The sequence below is a fragment of the Oenanthe melanoleuca genome, chromosome 8, assembly GCF_029582105.1.
Source record: "Oenanthe melanoleuca isolate GR-GAL-2019-014 chromosome 8, OMel1.0, whole genome shotgun sequence".
Taxonomy (NCBI): domain Eukaryota; kingdom Metazoa; phylum Chordata; class Aves; order Passeriformes; family Muscicapidae; genus Oenanthe; species Oenanthe melanoleuca.
Genome location: NC_079342.1, coordinates 18,246,802 through 18,268,438, shown reverse-complemented (window position 1 = coordinate 18,268,438; position 21,637 = coordinate 18,246,802). Strand labels below are relative to the sequence as shown.

Sequence of the window (21,637 nt, the reverse complement as noted above, 5' to 3'; positions counted from 1 at the left end):
TCTCAAAGACATACAATGAATACAGAATTTATTTAAACAAGCAAACATGCCAGTGAGACAAGCAAGAAAAGGCACTGTCCTTGGCAGGAAGACTGCAGACTGCCTTCAAAGTACAATTGCTTGCCTAATAATTGGAACAAGAACCGTATTAAAAGTCATCGTGTTTGATCAGAACAATTAAAGAAACCAAGAGGAATTTAATTTTCCTTAGGAGAAAATGTCCCGTCTAGTAAAGAATCCTAAATGAGGTGCAATGGCTTCCTCCACTGAGGAAAATTCATCAGGAATTAGGAAACATTTTACAAAGGAACAGAAGTGCCTGAAGTTTTGCCTGTGGTTTACAAGGAGTGATAAATGCATTTCACTTTTTTTTTTTTTTTTTTTTTTTTTCAGTTCAGCTGCACACTGTGAGGCCCAGGGCAGGAATTACCTGGGAAGGCTTTATGCTCAAAAATGAATACATAGGTCTGCTATAGGCCTATTGCAAATGAGTTTATCCAAATTAAAGTGTCTAATTCTTTAACTTTTGAACTATTTTATACACAAGACTATTTTTCTAATTTCTTGCTACAGCTATGGGAAAAAATTAATCCTATTTAACAGGTAGAGAGGACCAAAATAAAGCACTGATGTTTCTAAGGCCACAGCAAGTGCCACCACCAGAGCACAGGTAGGTATTAACACCTCATGCCCTTTGTGCTCAGATGACCAGCCAATTCATTAGAAGACTGAAACAAAACAAAACTTAGAGCTGGAGTTCCAGTCCAAGAGTGCATCAGCACTCAGCAAATTAGTCCCTGCCAGAGGAACACAGAGCCATGGCAAGTAGGAAAACAGGCACAAAAGGCAAATAATCACCCCGAGTTACCAGCAGGTCAGTGGTACAGCAGGAGACAGGAGCAGCTCTCCTAAGTATCAACCAAAGACGTTTTTTGGCAGCAGCCAAAAATGCAACATTAAAACACTGGGAGCTCTGAAAGGTCTTTGGTCTTAGTGTACAATTAGGAACTAATTTTGTGACCTTCCAGAATTTAAAATGGACATCTTTGGTAAAGAAACACTGGATAGCTTCACAGGAAAAGCAGGATGTTTTTCTGCAAGACTTGCTGAAAAGTTCTTGTGGCTTTTGTAATAGAATAAGAGCTGCTGTCAGAGCTGAAACCTAGCACTGTGACAAGCAAGAGAGAGGATTACCCTGAAGGCCTGCTTCAGGGTCTGCTTTTACTCTGCTCAAATCTACAGGCAAATTAAAAGAAAGAAAATTGACAACTCTAGGTCCCAAAAGTGCTATGAAGTGGATAAAAGCACTGGGCATGGCTGCTTCCTTGGGTTTTAAGGAATGGTTTATGGACATAGTGCAACTGTAGCATTTCACTTTTTTCCCCTGTGTAAAAAAATACCAATAAAGATATCAAAGTTGATGGCTGAGCAATTCTTTAGCCTTAAAAACCTTTCACGCCTTCACTCTTCTTTTTTTTCCCTCATCATGGCAGTAAACTGAAGTTTTCAAAACCATTTCACAGTAGTGACTAAAGTAATTACCCAAAGTAATGCCCTAGTCTGAAAATAATGTGTTTGAAACTTAGACTCCATCAGTCTTTATCTAATCTCCAAAAGATCTGATGCCTCCAGGAGCCAGCTTGCAGTCATTGTAAGAACTCAACAAACTTTGGCACAGAAGCTACAGGATCTCCAGGCAGGAGGTCGATTAGAAGTAGCACATAGTAGGAAAACCTACTTGGGAAGGAAGGTTTAAATTTGGACGGTGCTTTTGACAAATCGTGGTAACAATTATTTTGTGGAAGGGCACGCAGGATCATTACTTTAACTCCTTATTTCCCAGTAGTTAATAGGGGTCATTGAAGGGGTAGTGGGGATGTCCCGCATCTCTGGCTACTAGCTTTCCATCCACCTGTGAAATAAACAAGACAGACTCAAGTCAGAAAGATAAAATTCATTCTTACTCTCAGTTTCAAGTTTAGATTTCTAAACCTTTGTATCCCAAACACCTGGGAGCACATTTTTCAGCTTAAACAAGAGCTCTTCCCTCTACTCCCATGTCCTCTTAGCTGTCTTGAAAGAAAAGACAGACATCTGTAGCCTAGAGCAAGAGTCTCTCAAGCTGCAGAGACTTGAAGAATTAGACTAAGGATAGTTAAAAGCCTTGTGCCTTGTAGCTGTTACTGAGTGAGTGCTGTAACATGCACACTTCCAAACACTTTATTGGAGTTGGAGCCTTTGTCCATGTTTCTATGATAGAGAATTGCTGGGCTGCCAATTTTAGAGATGGAGAAGATGAAACACATTGAGAAACTTGTTCAGGGTCACACACTGAGGCATTAGTAGTGTCACTGAATTCCTTCTAGGAACACTTCTACAGAAGACCAACTTGTCCAGCTGTAAAATGGGGGCACTGAAACCAATATTCACAGATAATCAGAGGCTTGGGCTGGCCCAAAACCAGACACGTCCATGCAGGAGTCTCAGTTCCTACATCCACCTGGAAGCATTCAGATGGACAACTTGCATTTCTAGTTTCACCAAGTGCATTGCAACACCCCCAACTTCCGTGTAGCTGACGTAAAAGCTCGTCTGTAACATTTGGGGAAGTCTGGGTGCAGCACTGGCCCAGAGCACACACCTCTCCACATATCAGGCAAGCATCATCCAGCCAAAACTTAAATTAAACAACTAATACCTCAAAAAAAGTTATATTAGAGAAACCCTTGACTTTTATATATATAAGTGTCATGGTAGTGATCACTCAAAATGTTATAGGCAGAGGGAAATCACAGGGACTTCCAAACCAAGTATCCACTAGGAAGTGCTCCATTAGCTTTGAATATAAAACCTGCATTTCAAAGCAACTGGAATTCCTGCAATGAGCAGTTTAAATGAAATTAGTCACCTGGGGGCACTGCAGAGCTCAGTCATCAGAAGATGTCACAGTGTAACATTTGACTAATGCTCAAATTAAAATAGACCTGAAATGAAACTGTCAGCTGAAGGCAATCCTTAAAACAGGACAGAAGTGTCACAGTAGCTTCAGGCTTCCTCAAGTTCTCTCGAAAGCCAACATCTTCCTCATGTTCCTAGAATTCATATTCTTCACTTTCCCCCCCAGTTGTGTCCCCCTGCATATTTTTCCACACAGAACAGGCAAGCATTCTTGCTCACAGCAGGCCAAGACAGCAGCTGCCAGAAGCAATGTTTCACATCACTGATTTCAGTCTACTCCAGGAATTTGAGAGAAGGAGGAGGGGATAAAATCAGCAATGAACACACCTGCAGGTCGACAGTAGCTAACTCTTAAAAAGAAATCATGATGTGCTTATTACATTCCTCCTCTCCTGGCCAGACAGTAATTTAAGTTTCACTTAAGCATTATATGTTTCCAAAAATGTTTGGATTTCAGATTGGTGCAAGGTAACTTCCAAACTCTATACAGATAATGAACAGTTAAAAGTATAAAGCAGCTTAAATTGTCTACATGCAATGTAATAGCCCCCCCAAGCTTTAAACATAGACAACGAGGAAGAGAGTGGCACAGTTTTAAGAACTTGTGGCTATAGATCAATGAAGTAAAGCCAAGAAGAACTGTCTCATCAGTTCTGATAGGAGCTCTCATGTCATTGCCATATCACACTTTGAAATCCAGACACTAAGTCGGATTCATAGTGGAGATAGGCATGAAAGGTTAGGCAGGAATTTTAATTCACAGTTGTTGAAAATTATTTCCAATAAGCCCAGAAGGGATGGGCAGGAGACAAAAGGTTCCATTAGAGATCTTAGAGCTACAGAGCCATGATTTAACTCTACTCATCTTGTTTCCTCCTGTCTTGTTATCTGACAATATGGCAATATCTTTGAAGCCCAGCTGCATCACATTCACCCTTTCTCAAGCTGGATGGGCTGCCACTTTGAACTGTTTTTCATCTCTCCTTTGTGAATCCCTGTGATCTGATCAGGTCTCCCAGGTAACAAAAAGCACATGAATTATCCCTGGCTCATTCAAGCCAGGCTATATTTTAATGTATTTTGCAGTTTCACTAACAAAACAACTTTGTTTGCAGCATGAGTAGCAAAGCACTTGAAAGAAACATAGTCAGTGCTTGTCACTACCCCATTCACACAGATCAGCAGCTAAGCTGCTTGTTTGGTATACAGATTCCTGATCCATAAACATGAAAGAATTTTGGCTGCAGGGATATGAGTGTTTATATTTATACACACATACAGTTAAAAGGGGGTGGCCTTGAGGATCATGTAAGAATGACAAACAGTGAAAGCTGTAACACGTATCTACTCTTGATTTGAGACAGTAATTCCCCCACATTCACAGCTTCTCTTTTCTAACTTGGGCTGGTCACTGATTTACTCTCAAATATTCAAAAAACCCACAATGATAAATCCTGGAGAAAAACTTTCCCAAGGAATTCTACAGCCGCAGCCACTACTGAAGGATAATTTACAGGCAAAGCACTGAGGAGGCCAGGCTATGCTTGACAGCTCCCCAGTTTGCTGAGATTTCTCGTATCTGTATGGTGTACTGTATGGCAGAGAAGGGATCACTTCAGATTCACTACAGCAAAACTATAGCAACTTGTTACAGTTGCCATATCCTGGCCAGTGATGCACCAGGGAATGGCAGCAGCTTTCTGTTGTAAAGTCAGAAGCCATATGCACATAATGAAAGCAATTGGAAACACAAGAAATTTACCGTAATCATTGGCACGATGTAACGCCAGTTTTTATTCAGGCTTCCAATGTGGCTCATCTCTTCTTCTGTGAGGCTGAAGTCAAACACCTGAGAACAAAAGCCAGAGGCTTTACTCAATAACCATAGGTTGCCATCAGTTTGTTATCTGCTAATAAATATGAAATTGCAATTAAACTCATAACAAACACCACAGCAAAGGCTTAAAGTCTGAGCTGTTCACACACCTGCCAGCTCTGAGCTTACACTGGTACTGCATAATGCTCTGCCACTAAGACAAAAAGCAGTGGGACTGTTTCTCACAGTAAGTGCTGCCTAATTGATAATAAGTACTCTGTTTTCATGTAGATCTAAACCTCGAGCAACTGCAGAATTTATGGTAATCTTTTGAGTTTTCTAGGAGCACACTACATGCCAGAATTCGGATTAATTGGAGTAACAGTTACAGAAACAACTCCTTACTTAAAAACAAGTATGCAACCATTAAATCTTTATGTAAGAAGATCCAAGGAGCTGATTCAGAAACATCCCTCAAGATTAAAGTTAGGGTTTTCAAATAATTCTAAAGTGTCTACTTCTGAGCAGAAGTGAACCACACTTACTCTTTCAGCGTCACTAGAATGGCAGTTTGCTAGAGAAGTAGTCACCAGCCCTCACTTGCAGGATAGAGCAACTATTACTCAAATAAGAATCACTGAGCATAATTAGAAGACTTCCTATTTCAATAAATCTGTGTCTCAAAAAAATTTTAAGTACAGATTTTTCATTTAGACCTCTACAAAATACTTTCTTTACCTTCTGATAACAAGACTTGTGTGTGTGCACACTGCACACTCACATACTGAGCGGCTTAGAACACATCCTTTGTTTTCAAAAAGCATCTTTACCCTCCCTCTTCAGCATGTGCATACATTGATGAACAAGTATGAACTAAGTACCTCAGCTTACTGCTCTGCAAGTTGTAGGACAGTACAGCAATTACTCACATGAAAAGGGCATTTCTGAAACTCTTCCATTTCAGCTTACCTGGAGATTCTGCTGAATGCGAGCAGGAGTGACACTCTTGGGAATGACAACCACTTTACGCTGCACTTGCCATCTGCAAGAGGAGGTGAGAGACTTTGTCTGTGCATGCAGTCCAAGAACAATAAGTATTTATTTTGCTTGAGTAATAATCTGTGGCAGCAAAGATGCCACTTCTGTGAAATAAAAATCTCCACAGGAGTGACACAGCCCTGTATTGTATTAGGACCTGGTGTGTCCAAGCTCAAGCAAGACAGTAATAACTGAATTCACCAGGGAGGGGAAGATGTTCATGCCTTGGAACAAGCACCCAGGTTTCAAGTGTTTTAAACTAAAAACACAAGTAACAGTCAGAAAAACATAGTTCAGCATTTCAACAAGTTCTAACCTGACAACCACTCAGAAACTAGATGAATACCTAGATCCCTGAAGTGCCTGTCTGTGGCTTAAGACAAAAATCTCAAACATATTCAGCTCTCTGAGTAACCTACTACTGCCCAAGACTGTGCTAGTGACACTGATGGATACAAGCCAGTCAAGAAAAATGAGGATAGAAAGCAAATTTTAGTTTACAAGGTACTGATCACTTCCTGGGTATCACTCAGTCACCTTGTTTCCTCATATCCAGCACCTGGCTATATAAAAACAAAACAGCAAATAGTTCTTCAGTACAAAGGAAGCAAGTCTTTTCCTCAGCCCCTCTTCCTGGGAGCCCACCTGAGTGCAGCAGCAAGCACTAAAGGCTTCAAGGAACAGGCTATATGCAAATTCAGTGGGCAGCACTCATATGTGGTACACTGCTGCCTTAATTGTCCTACTGCTATTTCCCAGCAGAAAAGGTGCTGTCCCAGACATGCCATCAGTCCATATGAACTGTCTCAGACATGAATCCAGGCTGGGACCCCTCTGATCTAGTCTACCTGCCCTAAGGCAGGATCAACTCTACCAGGTTTGTAAAACAAGCACCAACTGGGGTTTGCCTTTGGCACTCCTTGTGATTTTAACCCCTCCCTGACACTTTAAGTGGATTCCTTCTAGCTTGTATGTTTTGCTTCATTGAAGGCTGAGTCCCAAATACCACCTCTCTCACAATTATTCTGCACCTGAGGATGATCTGTGCAGGTGACTTGCTGTATTTTTCCGCAATTGTTTTGACCCCAGGTTCCTCTAGCAGCACAGGCTCATCTGGGTGTTTCCACATGCGATCCGGAGAGCCAAGGGGACTGTAGGCAGTGACCACCAGTCCTCGTTTCTGGCAGTGAGCAATCAGCTCGTTCTGAGCTAGGTAAGGATGGCATTCCACCTATGAAGATGACCCACAGTGAGTGGCTACAGAACACATATCAACATACAATGAAACAAACAGGAAATCAAGCACAAAAGAATCAAACATATTACAGAAGTTCATTCCAGATTCCAGAAAACCTTATGAGGATAAGGTTTAAGCTAACGTTAATAACTCAAGTCACTACCAGGAGAAAGAAGTGTCTGGTAGGCTAAGTTTATAGGAAACAAAGGACAAATCACCTAAGCTTGGTGCTGGACTTTCCACTGGTACCAAACAGATTATCCAACAAGCAAAGAACTTCCATGCAGTAGGGATTCAAGTTACTCCCTCACAATCTTTCCTTTTTAGAGACTAAATTGCTCTTCACATGAACTCTTCCACAGACCTGTTCATCTAAGCAGGTATAAATGTCCAGAACAGGGATGTAGGGCCTCCTTTCCAATCTGCTGGGACAGACAGCCTCTGTGTGCCTGCTCCTGCAGAGTTGGCTATATTCTTCCCTGCACATAAGAAACTGCACTTCTTGTGCTAAACACATGACACTGCTTTGCAAATTCTTCACTCTTACGGACAAATAGGAAAGGTATTTGTCTCCTTTATCCACCTTACCTGGAGCACAGCTGGCTTCACAGTAGCCACACTTAGTACATCATCGATCTGACGACTGTTGAAGTTTGACAGCCCAATGGCTTTCACAAGACCTTTCTCCACCAGTTTCTCCATAGCCTTCCAGGTATCCCTGTAGTCAATGTAGTCATAACGCATGGTGTTATCAGGATTCTTTGGGAAGAGATTGTCCCCTCGTCTGCAGCAAAGGTAAAGTGTAAGTACATACACCAAATTATTTATGTTAGTTCTTCACTTAAAGAAACCTTCCTCAAAGTAGTCTTGAAAGTTTCTCCATAGTCTGAAGGACAGAGTACAAACTAAATTAATCTGTTCAATTCCATTTCATGACTTAAGCTATAAGCAGTTATTACACAAGACAGTCTTTCCTATGTAAAGTTACACAGCACTTTGAAGTACTAACCTATACAGCAGTGACTACACAGAACTGATAAACCACTGTACACACAGCAGCAGCTCTCTGCACACTTAGATCCCAATGAAACAGTTGATTTAGGGAGCAGCAACTCAGAGGGTGGCTTGGAGTTGCTACCAAAGAGATCTGGGTTTAAGAGCTATCTAGGAAAAACTGTATTCAAAGGACACTGGCTTTCCCACTCCCTCTGGATTCTGTAGCTGTCACTACTCAATACAAGCACAGATTCTCCCAGAAGTCCTAACATGTACCTGTTGTTTATAGGTTGGGTGTGTTTCCTTGCAATTAATCATACCAACACATTAAAAAAAGAAAACTGAAACCAAAAAAAATCCTACCCAAACAGATACAAAGTACCCAGCTGTGCCAGGTGACACCCCCACAGCCAAAGGGCTGTAACTGGTCTCTGAGCAGTCCATGCTGGGAAGGGTACCAGCAATCCCTCTGGAAGAGCACTGCTCTGTAATCACCACAGGACTCTGCTTGCTCAGCACTGAGACTCTTACACTGCTCTAGCTAAGCAGTGAATGGTGTGAGAAATGGCACTCTTGAGGACAAGGGGAGGTGCTTCTTCATGCCACTGATAAATCTAGAACCAAAAATAACTCTGAAAGCCTTATGAGCTCCTAAGTGAGAAGAGCAGCCTCATGTGTCAAGAGTACTGTATTAAATTAGAGTAATTTTCAAGACCTAAAGGCACTGTGATTTTCATCTGGAAGTCTGTTTTGGCTTCTCTGTAAATAACATTCCTTAGCTTAGCCTCCCAATGCAACAGGCATCATAAATAGGCATGCATTAAAACAGCTAAGTAGAAATAATGGAAAACTGCAGAATATACTGTTTCCAATGAGAAAAGAAATGAAACTGCTTTATTAGACTGTCAGTTTTGTCAGTGTCACAATGTAATCTAAATTTAAATATTAGCAGTATCAAAACATACATTATTATTTGTGTTATGTGTCATTATCAAAGCAATGTTTGATGGGGTGTTTTTTTTCAAGCAAATGAAAAGCAAACCTGTTGCACAACAGGGGGAATTTTTAACAGCTCTTCCTCCAGACCAGTTCTAGTTAAAAACACTTCCTCATTCTGTTATGCTGAGGAATATGATCTTGGATTTGCAGAACAGAGGCCCCTTAAACTGAGAAAGCTTGAGTGAAGAGTCCATGCAAACATCTGGCAAGGAGATTAATTCATCCTGCCTTTTTGATGATTATGTGGAAACAACTACTTCCACATCTACAAGGAAATAGAATATGGAGCTGTGCTTCTCATGGGATTGTAAGATAAGTGCATTTAGCACTTAAATGGAAAACTTTCTTGTCTCTTTATTTCCTCAAATCATAGAATTACTGCAATTTGTGTCATAATAAGTCAATTCACTTCCACCTCATACAGATACCACCATGATACTGCATGTGCTTGTCCTCTCCAGTACAGGAAATAACTGTATAATCCCCATTTTACAGATCAGTACAACTAAGGCACAAAGCAGTTCTGGTATTTCCTCAAGGTTAGCAGGTAGGCCAATGGCAGAACCAACAACAGCTGCTACACTTCTCCAATGCCTAGATGAAGACACTGCACTGTTTTAAACTTTAAATACCAAAAAACACCTTGCAGGCAGCATAAACAGGAAGAAATTCATAGCTCAGAAAGAACATCCTCAGGATATAACATGAGCCACTTACGTAAAACTGGTGTTTCTACATTCTGTTCCCTTTGCATCCAGAACTTACTCAAAGGCATGAGGCCAGTGCATGAGGTACAGGTCCAGGTAATCCAGTTTCATATCTCCAAGTGTTTTCCTCAGCGCTGGCTCTACATCTTCTGGGTGGTGCTTGGTATTCCAGAGCTTTGATGTTACAAACAGGTCCTCCCTTTTAATAACCTTCAAGAAAGGAAGGAGAGCAAGTTCAGAAAGAATTGCAACATTCTCTAATTAGTTTTAAAACAAAGAGAACAAATGAAGTTTTGTGGTTTGTTATGTTTTGGTTTTTTTTAAAGGTAACACATGGAACCTACAAATTAAACCTTTCAAAAATATACTGGATGGAGAAGAGCCAGAGAAATACACACAGCAGCAAGTCTTAAAAGTATATCAAATACTTTAGCACCTCGAAGTTTTGAAAAACACAAAAATTCCTTTCCACATACACACTCTTCCAAAACTTCCAGCTCAAGGGTTAAAGCCATTACTACCTGTGATGTGGCCAAAAGGAAGATGGCTCAGCTTATTCATATGTAAATTTTGAAATCTCTGTTTAACAATTCACATATTCCAGGCCCAACCAGCTAACTTACTTTACTCATCACATGCTATAAACCAAGATTGCTTCTTGTGGAAAGTGTGGGAAAATAATCAGAAGATTCCCCAAACCTCTGCATTTCAGTTTCTAGGCTGTGAAAGGAACACACTAAGAACTGAGAGCCCTGTACTCTCTGTGGGAAGGATAAGAACATAAATAAAACAATGGAGAACTGTTTAACTAGAAAGTATAAAATATAAAGAGAGATCACACTGGGAAACTGAAGCACAGAATTCCATGAGAAAGGACCCTTCTCACTCTCTCATGTCTGACAAAACTTCACTCAAGTCTCTTTTGAAGAATTTGGCATGATTAATTCCTTAGTTTCTCTCTTCCAACCATTAAATTATTTCTGTGTTTCACACAAGGATGTTGTGTTTAAAATGAAGATATTTAAGAGTTCTTTTTAAAATAATTTTGATTCAAATTCTAGTTCTAAGTTAGCTAGCTAATCTGAACTGAACAAAATGCTTTCCTTTGTCTAGTAGGGAGGAATCCCTGGGGCAGGCTGAAAACAGTCTCTCTCAAGCACATCACATAACAAAGAGACTGCCCTAAAGCCAAGGCAAGAGCAGCAGGAAAGCAAGAGCATGAAAACTTCCTTTGCATGGGCTGTGAGGCTGTACAGGTTATCCTTCTGGCCTCTTTAGGGAATAGATTTAAGATTCCATCTCAGCTCATACATATGTCACATCGAATTATAATTAAGCCTCTAACTCTCAGGTGCAGAATCTGGAGTCATATTTATTAACCTTTCACATGCAATCACTGTTTTAAAAAAGATTAAAATTCACCACATTTTCTCACTCATATTTTATCTACAACCAAAAAACCTACAGTTGATATTTTATCAATAACCAAAAAACTAAATTTGCTGTGGCTATCCCTCATAGCATGCTACCCTTGAAACTCAGGGTAACTTATACGATAAGTTATGACAAATATTTTACTTTATAACTACTGATTCTGGGAACACCAAAGTATCCAAATTGGGATACTTGGTGTACTTTCCTGTAGCTCCTATCCAAATATCCCTGACAATTTTTACTCCCCGTGACAGCCAGGAGGATTCTAAGAGGAGAGAAAGTTCTCTTTCATGCCTTCTCCTGATAAATAACAAACAGTTGGGGTAACCAGCAGGAAAAGCCACAAATGTGAACTTCACAGGGGACAGCTGTAAGTGTTGGCACAGCACAGTCAGCAGGGCAGTTCCTGTGTTTTTACCTTGTTGGGCCCAACACATTCCTGGAAGGCCTCCCCGATCTCGGCTTCGTTGCTGTAGGCAGCTGCGCAGTCGATGTGGCGATAGCCCACGCTGAGAGCGTGTTTCACTGCCTCCTTCACCTGCAAGCACAAACATGGCCCATGCAGTCACTGAAAAGGGATGTGCCACTGGGGAAAAGCTAAAAAATGCTAAGAGACTTAGTAAGGAACACCCCCCAAAAACCACAGACCTGCATAAGGTCATGAGATTCAAACAGGAGGATCTGGAGTCTCTGTGGCACAGTCCTTAGGGGGGAAGAGCAAACTGCTGGCAGACACTCCAAGAGGAACAAGAAAATGGATCGTGCGCACAGGGCCAGCATGCAAGAATGCACCAGACAGAACAAATCCCCACTCTTCACTATAGTTGTTACACATTTCTTAAATACAAAATGAGCTATGAGAAGCAGTTTTCAAATAAGTCATGGCTTAGGAAGACAACTTTTCTGACCAAAGTGACAAACTGACATCAATCAAACTTGGAATATATTTCCTCTTGCCAGTAAAGAAAGAGCCCGGCTTCTAATTCCAGAATCACCATAATTTGGTTCAGCCACTCATACTTAATTACCAAGACAATGCTCTTTTATGGAACCTTTCTCTTTCTTGTCTCATGACTGCACAACAGTGAAAGTCGTACTGCTGGGATACTCCTGATGATGCTCACAACTTTACATTTTGCTTTCAACACTGCTGACAATGAAGGTGTTGGCAACAGCAACACATCCCTTGCTCCATATTGCCACACAAAAGCCAGAATGATTTCTGGAAACTAAGGCACTTTACATCAAATCTGTATCTGCTTTTAAAAGCTCTAATGAAGCACAAGCACCAAATGTCTTCACATGTGGGCCTCAGATATGGAGCAAGTATAGAAACCAGAAGGAAACACAGAATGGCATCTCATAAGGAGCTTTTGAATAAAGATTTTCTATAAATGATTGTGCAAGAATGAAGAATTACTACAGTTGCCAGTGTAATCATCATCTCCCATTAGGCTGATAACCATTTAGTAAAATCCCATTAGGCTGATAACCATTTAGTAAAATCTGTTTCATCTAACTTCCTGTGGACAGTTAGCACACATTCTCGCTTACATCTGTCCTTCTGAAGTACTACAGAAAGAATAATACACCTGATCTGCACGGGATTTCTATACACTGCACCTCACTGACTTGTCTCTCAAGACTGTGGGAGACTGTAAATTACTCTGTGTATAAGGCTTGATGCAATAGGGCCATAAATGTTAAGTGAGATCACACCTCTCTTGTCATGAGATTAAAAAATATGTCCACAAAGGCTAGAGGGAAATTGATTTCTTTCAACTTAATCAAAGTACCAGCATTTTCAATTTTAAAGCTGACAAAATTAGTAATACCAAGCAAAGCCGTGTACAGTCCTGCTTTCAGATGCTACAAAAAGGCAACGGGGCATCAAATGTGAGATCTCTCTCCCACTGGTGGATTTAATTTGTTTCTCTTGTCAAGAAGAACAGTAAAAGCAGACACAGGGAATTCTGACTACATTCTTTGGCATTTTGAGAGGAAAACTGGAGTGGAGCTCAGTTTCCCTTAGCCAGGATGACAAAGCACTTCTATTACAGCAGTGAACTCTTCCTTTCTCTAGCAGGATGGCACTTACAGTCCTTGTTTCACCTGACAAAGACATTTCTCAGGCCACTACAAAATCAAGGGCAGGTAATTCTGAAATCACTTGAGACACAGTAAAGGCTTTTAAGACTCAGTATCTATTCTCCAAAAAGGTGAGATTTGTGGAGAGGGCCAGAAAAATAGCAATGTCCTATATCTGGAATCTCCCATTTCCTGTATCAGATTAGTCCTTTTTTAAACAAACAGGCATAAAGTTTACCATAAATGAAAGTAGGCACCACTCACAGAAAAACAGAGATAAAGCATTCCAAACATGTCTCTGCAATCAACAAGAGGCGTATTATTTTATCAGCATGTTTTGAGAAATTTCTAGCACTGAAGAACTGAGACTGATAATTTAAATTTGGTTTGGATCTGAGGAAAAAAAATTTGTATTTGGGTAAGCTACTCCCAGCCTACTAACACATTGCAATGTGAACTGGGAGCTCCTGTTCCACACAAAAGGAAAACAATCAAGAGGAAACATGAAAAAAAATGCATTTTTGGAGGGGAAAAATAGGAACATATAGATGTAAGTTTTAAAAATCTTTTTAACTTACTTTTTAATAGGACGTTTTGTATTTTCAAGATTAACTTCAGAGAGGTATAGGGGGGTAGGGGACAGAACAAAAACACAAGCAGTTGAAGATTCATATGTCTGTGGGTATTTGCTGTTGTGAAGTAAAAACAGCCAAATGACCCTTCAAACTTTTCATCTGTTCTTTAGTTTAGCATGTCAATATTGCTATGAAAGGAGGAATTAGTGAGTTTACTTTGCATTAGGCAAGTTGAGTCACACAGTTCAAGTGTGACTCACCAATCCATCCCTACAGAAAAAGTGAGGTCTTACTAAAAGTAGGTCTGAATGGATCTTGAGACATCTTCAGGCTATCCTCAAGACCCACAGCTGGGCAGAGTAAATCCAGACCACTCCTATACACATTTGTCATAGTCCTTCTTGTGACAGGCAGTCACTTCTAATGCTTTGAAATCTTAGCTCAAAGTCTTTTAGATGACTCACAAAGATGGCCCTGATGCCACATCCTATTCCTCCCAGATATGAAATCCACAGCTTTCCCTTTATGAGGGCTTTTTGCACGTTTGCAAAGTGCCAGCACAGCTCCTCTCAAACCTCTCCTGACCACATAACTGCAGGTGCTTCTTCCTCACATCACAACTCACCTTTCCCAAACCTTGCATCACTGTTACTGCTGCCTCATCAGCTGTTTTGTGCCTTTCTTCAAATGGTTTGCCTCAAAACAGACACAGGTATTGCAGTTGGAGCCTCACTCTCCTTCACTTTATAGCAAAGTCCAAGGAACTACAGTCCCATTTAAACATCCCAGTAAGGGACTTATCCTTGCCACCCATCCACCCTTTTTTGAAGATGGACAAACACAGTATCACTGGCAGATTCATAAACACAATCTGCAAGTTCCCATTAATGATAATATCCATTACTAGATTTCCAGTTCTTCAATTTGCCTCTCAAAAGGTTAAAAAAACTAACAAGCCTTCTTTACACTTCCATGCAACACAGAGTTCAAGTGACCCAGGTGCCTCTCGTGCACAGCCCCAAGCCATTATAATGAGATTTCCACCCTTAACAGTTCAACACCACTGGGAAAGATAAGGCTCTGACCAGCCTCCACTGCTCCCTGCAAGCTGACAAATTTTAGCAGTCCTTTTGCAGACAGGAAGTAGGAAAAAACAGATAGTCAGTGCACGTGATGTTCAGATACACTATGACCAGAACCCAAGTGTTGCTATATCACAATTTCTAAATATTGCACTAAAATTTGCTGAGAAGGAACTCACACCACCAGATAAATAATGCCAATTTAAAAGGTGGTGTTCTCTAAAAGAAAGGAGTTTGCCTCTTATCCTTCAAATGTTGAATTTAAGTCCCTTCCTTAAGGGCAGTGAATTTTTCTGTGCCCGTCTGCTGCAATCCTGTCACAAGACACCCTGTCTGACTGGTTTTCTGAGTTTTTCCAAGGTTTCACACAGAAATACAAGCCCTGTGTCTCTCTGTCCCACAGAGCCAGCCTCTGACACTGCAGGTTAGGCTGCTCATCAGGTGGAGATCAATCCTCCAGGTTGAAAGCATGGCTCTTGAGAGAAGAGAACAAAGCATTAAAGGATTGCAGATAATCCAGCTGCAATATCAAAAAGTCATGGTACTAATATTCTTGATGCTCCTGTCTGAATGGATTTCTCTTTGAACTCATTCATGCTGCCAGTTCACAAACTTCTGTACTGTGCTCCCTTCCATTCAACAGCCCTCCATCATACTCCTATGGAAACATGCAAAACAAATTTCCCTTCTAGCATTTGATCATGTAAAACACAATGCATCCTATTATTTTGCATGGTGTTAATCCTGTAAAATCCTATAGTCTTTCAACATGGAATTAGATTTAATTATTTTCCTCTTATTAATATCTAGGAAACTGAGGCTGCAATGACACCTTTGTACTGGACTGCTAAGATCTGTCTACAAGGTCAAGGCTTGCTTACAATCAGGAACAGTAACAGCAGTAATAAAGAAATTACTCAAGCTTGGCTAGGGAAAGAATTACACTCTGTGAAGTATTTACCCAAAATAATTTAAAAGCCATCCATTTCCACACTTGCTTCTAATGTAGCCCTTTAACAAAAGAGCTTTTGATAAATAGCCTCTACTTGGGAAACAGCTAAACCAAATTTAATCAATGCTAATTCTTCTGCTTCTCTGGGTTTTTCACCCCTAGTTTTTAATTCATAATAGCAGTTATTATCCCTGAACTACATCATGTCTTTTTAAGGGTAAATCATCTTGACACTGCCAAATTGTTGCTATGCCCCAAATTAATTTATTCCATAGGAATATCAACAACTTCTGTAACTCTAGCCCTTTTCACTACACTTCCTAGATTTGCCTTCAATACATTCTACAAGGAAGTCTTTGAAGACAGCAGATATTCCAAAGAAGTGACTCCCAATGACTTCAGAGGAAACCCAGAGAAGATGGCTGAATCTTGTGAGGGGTTCAGATGCCAGCAGCACTGCTTATTATGGCAAAATCCAACTGAATTAGGTTTAAATTATGCACAAACAGGATGTGTCCCAGTTCCTTTCCAAGGCCACATGTTTCTCAGTACAATTAGTTCACAGAATAAACAACACATTCATATTTTGTTTGTTTAGTTTCAGACATTTGCTTTAGACAAAGCACATTTAACTGTTTTGAGTGCACAGAAATTCACCCATTAAGTTTGTGCATCTTAATCTTAATTCAGCTGTCATTTCATGTTTTAAGTGGCAAAGCTGCACATTCACCCTTTTCCTCATTTAAGAGGTTGACAGAGCTCTCACACCAACTCAGCTTCCACACTAGTACAGCTTCTATTCCCAACAGATCCCTTGTCCTGACAGTTGTTTGGTCAGAAAAACCCACAGTAAAATGGCTCTGAATAGATTTAATTTTCATAGCTTGTTTCCCACCTTTTCCTCTAGCTGGAATGAGAGAATAGCACGCCTTGAGAAGAATTTTAACCTTCCCTCTCAGTATGTTAACCAACATACTCCAAAAAACATCATAAAGCTCACACAAGAGTAGCAGTGAGACATCAATTTACTGCACAGACATGTAGTGGTGCACATAATTCAGAGAAGCTGAGGATGCCCCATTCCTGGAAATGTTCAAGGCCAGGGTGGATTGACCTCTGAGCAATCTGGTCTAGTGGAAGGGTGTCCCTGCCCCCAGCAGGGAATTGGAACTAGATGGTCTTTAAGGTCTCTTCAAACCTAAACCATCCTATGATTCCATAGTACCTGAGTACCAGCTAGGAATTCTACCAAGGAGTAGACATTACCTTTCAGAGGAAGTACATACAATTTCTTCCCCCCAAAAAAGTATCTTTTAACTAAATGAAAGAGACACAAAAAGACAGTCAAAGGGGAGAAGTATTACAATAGCAGGCACACCATGGAGCACACAAACATTCCCACAGACTGTTTGTAGTAACACAGAATTGTTTCCAAGTGTGGTGTTTGCCAATTCACTACATTCAGAAGCAGAGTGAATGTCTAATGATACATGAGCACTCTTATTCTAAAAGCAGGCTGACCCGAGCAAGTTCTTTGTTTTCCTGCTAACCATTGGCTGGCTGCTGGAACAGAACTTATTACAAGAACAACTTGAGTTTCTGCCTCCCAAAATAATGCTTTCTGCTGAGTCATCAGTCTAAGCCAGAGGGGTGTCTGGTCAGACCAGCAGCCTGAGGACTTGCCAGTGGAAGAGTCCAGCACTATATTATAAAAACACCTTTCATTGTTTTTTTTTCTGGGGTTATGTCCCAGAGCACCACTGCCGAGGCCAGAGTTAACAAGTCTGAAGGATCCACTGTCTTTGTGCCTTAAGGCCTTAGTCATGCAAATACACACATAATACATTCAGCTTCAGTGGACTCAAGACTAGAACAGCTCGAGCAAAGGATCCAGGCCTCAGACCTGGGACCTTCAAAAAAAGTACACAAGCACACATACTAGTTGAGAGCACAATATCCTATTGTTCCCTGCTTACTTGGCCACGGTCACTTTTCCAAGTTCCCAGTCCCACGAGAGGCATCTTCTGCCCAGTGTGGAGCACAACGAAGTCGCATGTTGCAGGCATCTTTGCCTAGAGAGTAAAAAGAACAAACAGTTTTGCAGCAATTCTTTAAGTTGCAACAATTTACCTTTTCTGCTCACAATGGCAAAGATTTTTCATCAACAAAGGAAGGGCTTACAGCTATCCCAACATCCTCACAATCTTTGTTTCTGCTCAAACAGTTGAAAATAAACTGCATTCAGGATGAGCTTCAAAGCTGGCTAGCTGATTTCAGTTACTTCCCAAGCTCTTCTGCATCCAAAATCATTAATGTTAATTGTTTAAAAAAACACAACAACAAAAATAACCAAGAGTGGAAGAATGCAATGTTAGTTGAATATCTGACTATGTAGGAGCAATGGATGTTTTCAGAGTTCAGCATCCATATTGCATACTATCCCTAAATAGGTCTGCCTTCTCAGTGTTGCCATTTTCCTTACATAATTAGGTCCCAGCTGATAAATGTGTTTACACAGAGTTTATGCTTTCAATTTTTTGCTTAGCTTCTCAAGCCAAACTTTTGTAGATGTAACAGCAGACACCAAACAGCACACTTGTTTTTCAGAGAGACATACAAGAGCAGCTGGAGTGACCCTGACCTGACTGCCATTGTACACCAAGGAGCTGGGAATCCCTGTAACAGTTAACCTGAGTAGGTCCAGGCTTGCCTTGTGCTGTGGGATGCACAAGCTCAGCAGCAACCTGGAACAGGAGTCTGCAGGTAGTTCACACTTCATACCTGCAGTTATGCCAACTATATGTCCTTGCCTTTATCTAAAAAAAATCAGGAAGTTCTCCTGCAAGCATCCTCTCTGTCTGACAGTAGAGGTGATGAATAGAGGTGTTTTCTTGTAAAAGAATCCCCAGCAGTTCAAGTGACCAAATCAGGGTAATCTCTGCTATGGACAGGGTCTGCACACTGTGCTGTGTGAGATCTGCTCAATGCTGCACAAGCTGGGCCTCCCAGAATCTGAAGGGATGCACAATTATCAACACCCTCCTCTTTCTTTAAAGGGTTACCTCTAAAAACCATCATTTGATATGATACCTTAGAGTCTGAATGTCTTTCTTATCAAGGCTGTAATGGGCCAGGACCTCCTGGTACAAGACAATCATTACACTGAACTAACAGCCCCGGACTTGCACTGAGCTAAGTCCAGCTGCTGGTGCTGAAGACAATCACTGGTGAACCAAACTGCAGGTATATATCTGTTTTATTGGGGTAGGAGGTCAGAGAAGGCAGAAGGATGGTAGCTGAGCTTGCACAGCCATTTTGTAACCAGGTACATGCAAGTGGGTGCTGTTTTCCTAAATTTAGTTGCCTAAATAAAGACAATTTTTTGCATCATAAAACACAACTAAAAACTTAAGGCTTTTTGATTCACTTTGGCCTATAATACAAATCAGATACCAACCGTATGCTTTACATAACCATGTTGTGCAATCATCTTAAAGGTAAGAGTTCAGCCCAAAAGACAAGGTACACATTTAATCAATAACTAGCATCAGCACATTTTTAAGAACCATCTTGCTTTATGTAACATTGCATATTAACACTGCAGAGAGATTTGAACAATAGCTTCTGGAAGACCAGAACACATCAGAATTGCACACACTAGAAAAAAAAATGTTAATACTTTCCACTCAGTTTTTTCCCTAAAATGGGGACTAAGAAGGATTTACGATGCTAGTCATAATTATTCAGTTCATTAAAAAGCTAGAAGCCTCTTCTTAGAAAGGCAGAGATAAAAACAAACATAGAAGCAAACTAATTCTGTACAAGTAAGATATGGTTATGGCTTAACATCACCAGCCTACTACCATATTCACACAAAGGAATTAAAGCTCAGGGTAATTCAGGGACAGTCTAAGACTGGGAGGATGCATCAATAACCAGAGTAACGCAAACTACCCCAGTTCATCAACCCACAGCTACAACTCATTTTTAGCCTAAAGCAAGGAGTCTCCTAGCAGTAAAACAACCACAGCTGTGCATGCCATTAATATATATAGACAGGCAAATAGGTACATATTAGCAATACTTAAGTAGGCACCAGCTTCTGCCATAGAGACCGGGGTAACCCCGGCGCTTTGGCCGAGTGCGCCCACCTGCCCCTTATCGGGGCGGCGCACGGCGGGCCCGCCCGGCGCGGGGGGCGGCCGAGGGGAGATAAGGCGGCTCCACAGCCCCGCAGCTCTCCCGTACTCACCGACGGTACCGACCGCTGCTGCTGAGGTTATTGCTATTGCTGCTGAGGTTATTGCCGCTGCGCCGTTCCTGCCGCTGCTGCCCGGCCCTTCCGCTTCCGCCGGGATCGCGGCCCGGGCCCGGGGCAGCGCGGGTGCCCCTGACGGTTCAAACGTGGAAGTCCAGCCGTGGGGATCGGCGGGGCTGAGCTGCCCTCACGGCTCTGCCCCCAGCGGCGCTCGGAGCCCGGCCCAGCCCAGCCCTGGCAGGGCTCCCCGGCACCGACCCCTTGCCCGTAACCCCTCGGGCCCCCTCATCGGCTTTGCCCCGCCGATCACTGTGCCCTCCCGGCCCGGTTCCCGTCCCGAAGCTCAGCCAGCCCGGCCCGGCCTCGCCGCTCCCGCCGAGCGGTGAAGTGATAAATGCCATGGGCCGCACCACACGGGGGGAAGCGGCGAACGACCAGCCCGGCCCATAAATTCGACAAGAAGCGTTTGCATCTCCCCTACTGCTGTTTGTCGTGGCCTCTTGAAGCCATTTCTACTTGTAGGAAGACCGAATATACCCAGTTTTATTTGCAGCCCTAAATAACAGGAATCCAAGGAAAGTGAAAGGCCAATTGCTCTCATTTTGCTTCAGCTTTTGCACTTTAAGGTGCATAAAGAAGTGGCACTTCCGAGAAGGCTGGGGTGCCTCTCCTTGCAGATGGCCAGGAATTCATTTCCTGCTCGCTCAGGACAGCAGTGAGACTCAGGCAGGCTCATTCAGCTGAGTGCTTTCACTGCTGGGCAGGGACAGCCCTGTTCCTGGTAAGTCAAAGCCTTCCACTGGAGCAGACTTTGGCCTGTAATCGAGAATCAACGCTGCACCCAATCTTAAACACGACTAAGAACAGATAATCGGTTTTGACTTTTAGTCCAGGCTTCCATCTTTACAAGCAGTTTATAAACATGCAGATTTTAGAGCAAGATTGGATCAGAAATAAGGCAATAGATACCTCCCGTGGGGCTTTGAAGAGCGTGTTACTTATTTCCAGAAAGATAAATCTGCCGTGGATTCTGTCTTTGCTGTTCTGACTTGAGCTCAAGGCACAAAGGTCAATTAATCTCTTAGGCATGCTAGTGAACAGATTTTTCTGTTGCACAGCCTTTTTAGACAAAATAAAGGAAAGTGGAAGAAAAGTGCAAGGACAAGGCAACAATTATAAGTAACAGGAAGCAGGAAATGAAAGAATACAGGGGGAAGAATGACTGCTGAGTTTGCTTTATTTTTATGAAGACCCTGCCAATCACAAATCCATCTGAAAATCCACTATCTTCAAGCAGAAGAAGATGCTTGAATTATATAAATCTCACATATGAAAACTTTAATGAACCTCAGCTTCCAGTAATATAATAGGGAATAAAAGAGAAAAGGTAAGGAAGACTAAAACATTTTGTCATCAAAAGGCAGTGGTTATCCAAACACATAGTAATAGCTTGCTAATTGAAAAATTTTAAAAAAATATGCTGAGAAGAGGTAATGT

The 21,637-nt window shown here is 41.6% G+C and overlaps 1 protein-coding gene across 1 annotated transcript; it reads right to left on the bottom strand.

The window, feature by feature from the left end:
* Positions 1–11: 11 nt before the first annotated feature.
* AKR1A1 (aldo-keto reductase family 1 member A1) lies at positions 12–20,338 on the bottom strand. Its single transcript, XM_056497073.1, has 9 exons — positions 20,135–20,338; positions 17,859–17,954; positions 11,604–11,723; positions 9,810–9,961; positions 7,638–7,833; positions 6,844–7,043; positions 5,744–5,816; positions 4,721–4,807; positions 12–1,912 (listed from the first exon to the last, which is right to left on the bottom strand). Exons 2-9 carry the CDS (start codon positions 17,946–17,948, stop codon positions 1,847–1,849), a joined length of 984 nt encoding a protein of 327 aa, XP_056353048.1. The 5' UTR covers positions 17,949–17,954; positions 20,135–20,338; the 3' UTR covers positions 12–1,846.
* Between the last annotated feature and the right edge of the window lie 1,299 nt (positions 20,339–21,637).

Coding starts and splice junctions, on each gene's coding strand:
- AKR1A1 (XM_056497073.1), bottom strand. CDS start 17,948: ATGCCTGCAACATGCGACTTCGTTGTGCTCCACACTGGGCAGAAGATG. Junction 7,834..9,809: donor CACTGGCCTCATGCCTTTGA/GTAAGTTCTGGA, acceptor CCTTTGCTGCAG/ACGAGGGGACAATCTCTTCC. Junction 5,817..6,843: donor CCTGCACAGATCATCCTCAG/GTGCAGAATAAT, acceptor CTCCTCTTGCAG/ATGGCAAGTGCAGCGTAAAG.